A 4709-nucleotide genomic window follows, 5' to 3' on the forward strand; every position below is an offset into this window, starting at 1 on the left:
ACCCCAAAAAAAAAAAAAAAAAAAAAAAAAAAAAATCCAAAAAACAAAAACAAACCTGAAAAACAAAAGAAAAGTATGTGTTATATATAGTGACCTAAATAGCTTACATCTACAAAGTAGATGAAACTGGATTTGTAAGACTTTTTATCTTTACGATATATAAAAGTGATACATGCATAACTGCCTTGAAAATAGGAAAAAGTAGGTGGATGTTGCTGAGAAAACATTGTTATAACCTTTTTCCTTTTGAAGAAAAATGTAAACCACACTGAAAGCCCGTACTTCAGTCAATTTTGTGTTAAAGTAAATAGTAAAAAGGGTAACCTTATGGGATGCACAAGTTAAAGAGGGTCCCTGTTATTACTGCAATAAGTGGAGAATCCTTTATTCAACAGGTAGATTATATTAATATTCCCATATTCCAGTTGAGGAAACTAGGGACTGAAAAATTATTTTACTAATAAAATGTGCTCAAGGCAACAACTCATAGATGTGATATAAAGTCTACCTGTAACTGGAGCTTTGTGGAATTCTGAGAATCTGATGAAGGTTATAAACCCTTTCCCAGGATGGGGTGTTGCTCAGTGGCAGAGTGCATGCCCCGTGCACTCAAAGCTCTGGGTTCAGTCCCAGCATCAGATAAAATAAACCAAATCCTATTTCTAGAAACAAACATTTTTACACATGCCTTAATCTTCAGAAGGTTCATGGATTTCCTGGAATTCTGAATTCCTCCAGGACCTCTAAAACTATCTTGCAGTCACAACTTAATGACAACTTCTTAGGGCAAAATGGAAAGGTACATGGGAAAGTCACCGCATGGCGGGACTGGAGGAAGGACGGGGAGCAGAAACAGAAACCCCTGCAGCGGAGGCTGGCGTGTGCTTCCCAGACACAGCGGCTCTCAATGAAATGGAAGTGTTTGCTAAAGAGGCAGTGGCGAGGAGGCTTTCTTAGGGAGTTGGGGATAGTACTTAGTGCATGAGGTGAGAAGGCGTGAGGCTGGTCTCTACACAGCACACCCTACACTGGAGCAGAGAAGAAGGCAACTTCTGCGTACACCATCTTCCATCTCTCTTTCCCATGTCTGGTCAGGTGGGACTGACTCCAATTTCAACTCCAGAACAGGCCGCCACTGGCCCACACCTGACCTGTGTAATCCTATACCTCTGCACAGAGGCTGAGGCTCTGTGAGCCAAGCGTGTCTGGTCAGAGGGCACTCACGACCTGGTGGAAGAGAAACCACCTTCCCCCCTAGGTGACAAGCTAAAACAAAGTCTGACAGTCACAGGACGTGCTGAGGCAGCCGAACCCGAAAGAGGAGCCAACGAGAGTACGAGTGACAGAGAGAGAGAATGAGAGAGAAACACGCTCGGAGGACGTCACTGAAATCCCAAATCACACCTTTCCTGCAGCCTGCCTACTCTGTAGCTAGTAAACTCGTTTATTATCGATAGATAGCCCTCACACAGCACAGTGTTTACATTTCATTCTAAGTAACTGGGAACTACCGACTTGTTCATCAGGTGAGCGGAATGTTTAAAGATTAAACTGGTAGAGGGATATAAGGAAAATACTATGAGCAGAATTAGGGACGATGTCTTGAATTAGGAGGGTGGTAACGAGTGTGGGAGGACAGGAGAAGTTCCGTTGAGATAGACTTGAAGCTTGGCTCTGGTCAGGGGGCGGGCAAGCAAGGCGCGTTCCGACACCGAATCCACGGCTTTATTTTGAAAGGACGATTTCCCATGCAATGTGGTACAATCACACAATGAATGATCTCCCTCACGCTACCAATCTTTAATTATACTAGCCAAGTATTTTATTAATGGGCCACACATAACGTGAAAGTACTCAGAAGAAAGATGAACGTAATACGGCAGCAAAACAAATGATGTTCTTTTCGGATGACGTTGATGTTTCACTTATATACAGCTTCGGAACAAGGGTGAGATAACCATATAAATTAGGACTTTTTTTTGTTAGCGCTGGGGATTAAACCCAGGGCCTTGTGCATGTAAAGCATGCACCCTGCCTCTGAGCTACATTCACAGCCCCTCAGGATTTGACTGGCTGAACAGCCGAGGGTATAAGGTCATCACACACATAATGGGGAAAAGGAATGGAGGGGAGGCTGTCTCTATTCCACAGATCCAAAGCAGGGCATACGAGGAAAAAGATGGATGCTTTTCTTACATTGCGCTGGAGGGCCACCTGTACAGGGGGTAATAAATCACCCTGAACCAGCAGTGTCCAGCCAGGCTCCGCCTCTGGCATCGGCTCCAGTGGGCAAACACTGCTGACTGACTCTTCTCTTTCTCCGTCTACAGGAAACTCTTTCGCCTCTTGGCTGGCACTTATGTAGCAGCAATCGCTGTGGTCTGCTCCTCTCCAGGACTCTGGGATGCCCACTGTTTCCCTGCTCCTCCATCCCCTCCATGCCTACATGAGAACACCACTTGGACTGGGTAGCTTTTATTTTTATTTTTTGTGGTACTGGGGATTGAACCCAGGGTCTTTGCACTGAGCTCTATCTCCAGTCCTTTTTCTATTTTGAGGCATAGTCTAAGTTTCTCAAACTGGGCTTGAACTTAGGATCCTCCTGCTTTAGCCTCCCAGAATGCTGGTATTTCACAGGAGTGCACCATCACACCCAGCACATCCAGAGTATCTAGAGCAGCTGTTTGTAGCAAAATTACTCACCCACTGATTCCAATGACAAATGTCTTCATAATTAGCTTTGAATATCACGATATTTCCTAAAATTAAAAAAAATGAACGTTTATCATTTAGCTCTTTAGGGAGGTAAGAGTGATCCTGAATTAGCAGCAGCAGTGAAGTGAGGATGATGACGGTGATGGCTTGGCTACCCCAGCCTGCACTTCCTATAGCAGGGACAGCTTCAGGCCTGGGGTTCAGGCTGACTGGCTACCGCAGCGATAATAGCTGACTGGTGCTCAGGGCCTCTGTTTCCAGGGGGTGGGAGGCTTTTCAGGCACAGCAGGTCTAGGGTTCCAGCCTCTTCCTGCTCAAAGGCCTTTCACCTGAAGATTCGGTCACCAGTGGTCAGTTTTCCCAGAGACAGGGAGACCACAGAGGTAGCCCCTTCTCTCCCCTCCAGAGAGAAAAAGCATATGGCGGCTGGCCAGAGGGAAACACATGCCAAAGTCCTTTCATAGCACTGTTTCCTAACTCCACAGCCTACATGTAGGGGCTGCTGAGGCAAACTCTTTTGGAAACAGATCTGATAGTAAATATTTGAGGCTATTTGGGATAAGAAGTCAAATCTGAGTTATTACATTGGGACTTATATAACAAAAGAAAAAGCAAATTTTCACAAAAATATTTACAACATTTAAGATATATAATAATGATGGAGCGTTTTGGGGGTTAATACAAGTCTGCTCGTGATGGGAATGGAATTTCTCTTTTATTGGAATAACATTTTCTTTAGCTACATTTCTAAGCTAGCATTCTCTGTTAATGAAGCTGTCAGTGTCAGGCGGATGGCCAGATTCAAGCCACAGGCTGTTTTGTTGAACCATGGTCTAGGGGGCACAGGGTATTTCATCCCTGCTGCCCTAGGCTTCTCCAAAGTGGCCTCTGGATCAGAAACCATCTTGACTGCTAAGTGAAGAGTTAAAGTTTGGCTGAGGGGCCCTGAGAAAGAGGCTCTTCATGGTCATTCCTGACGGAGTTGCTCTTGCTGCCTGTCTGCCCAGGAACCAAAGGGGTACGCAGCCGAAGTGGGTGGCTGTTGGGCTGGAGGGCACCCTCTCCCTGACCTGTGTTCATGCTCCCGTGAGGAAGGGCTGTGAAGAACAGCCTGATGGGGAGAGAGCTGCAGCTCCTGAGCTATTTCTCAGCTCACTGGACTATTCCAAATTGAGAGCAACTGTTAAGGTTAGCTTCTATTTTCATTAGCAGTCGGTGGGAAACAAGCGTTCAAGACTGATTGTGATAAAAACAAACTAGCAGGAGGAGTTGGGTATTTGAGTTTCACCTGGCGTTGCACTACTGAACATGTTACACCTCCCTCCAAATGCAGATCAAGGCAACAAATGCATTCAATGAGTATTGTAAAATAAAGTTTTATGTTATAGTTCTTCTGCTTTTGAATTTTATTTTGTCTTATTTTTGACAACCTTTTTTTTGAGTAGGGATAGTCTGCCCTTTATCTTGAGATGGGATCTGTCTTACTTTTATGGTGATAAATAAGCTTTCTGTCACAAAATCATGTTGTCACTGGACTGTAGTAGACTGGTGCCCTCATTTACCAAATTAAAGAAAAAAAATCACAAAATGTTGTTATCATTCCTTGTTCCTATCTCATTTATTTTTGGATAGTTCGTTGCAGCAAAATTTCTCTAGCTCAGGGAATATAGCGTTAGAGATCATTTAGGGAACCCTTCATCTCACAGAGGTGGAAACTGGCTCCAGCAGGATGACAAGACCACACTCGTACAGCAAGTACCTGGAAAAGTCAACTAAATCAATGGAGTTAGCATCTTTCCATCATTCCAAGCTGCTATGAAGCACTTCATTAACAAGAGCACAGAAAAGTTGCACGAGCGCTAGCATAACTGCCAGTCTAATGTATAATTGATGCCATGCCTACTGATACATTACTGATGGGGCATTGTGTTTGCTGGGCACACTGGTTGGAAAGGACTACCAGCCCTGTCCTAAATGTGACATCTGTGCACACG

At 44.5% G+C, this 4709-nt stretch overlaps 1 protein-coding gene across 1 annotated transcript in view; it reads right to left on the reverse strand.

The window, feature by feature from the left end:
* Positions 1-2781, reverse strand: part of Nmrk1 (nicotinamide riboside kinase 1) — a 16579-nt gene extending 13798 nt beyond the window's left edge. The window contains exon 1 of the mRNA XM_010625440.3: positions 2704-2781. Within this exon, the coding sequence (XP_010623742.1) occupies positions 2704-2732 (29 nt within the window). The 5' untranslated portion in view covers positions 2733-2781. The remainder of the gene's footprint in view (positions 1-2703) is intronic.
* Between the last annotated feature and the right edge of the window lie 1928 nt (positions 2782-4709).

The sequence above is a fragment of the Fukomys damarensis genome, unplaced genomic scaffold (assembly GCF_012274545.1).
Source record: "Fukomys damarensis isolate Sample0158 unplaced genomic scaffold, DMR_v1.0_HiC HiC_scaffold_31, whole genome shotgun sequence".
NCBI lineage: Eukaryota > Metazoa > Chordata > Mammalia > Rodentia > Bathyergidae > Fukomys > Fukomys damarensis.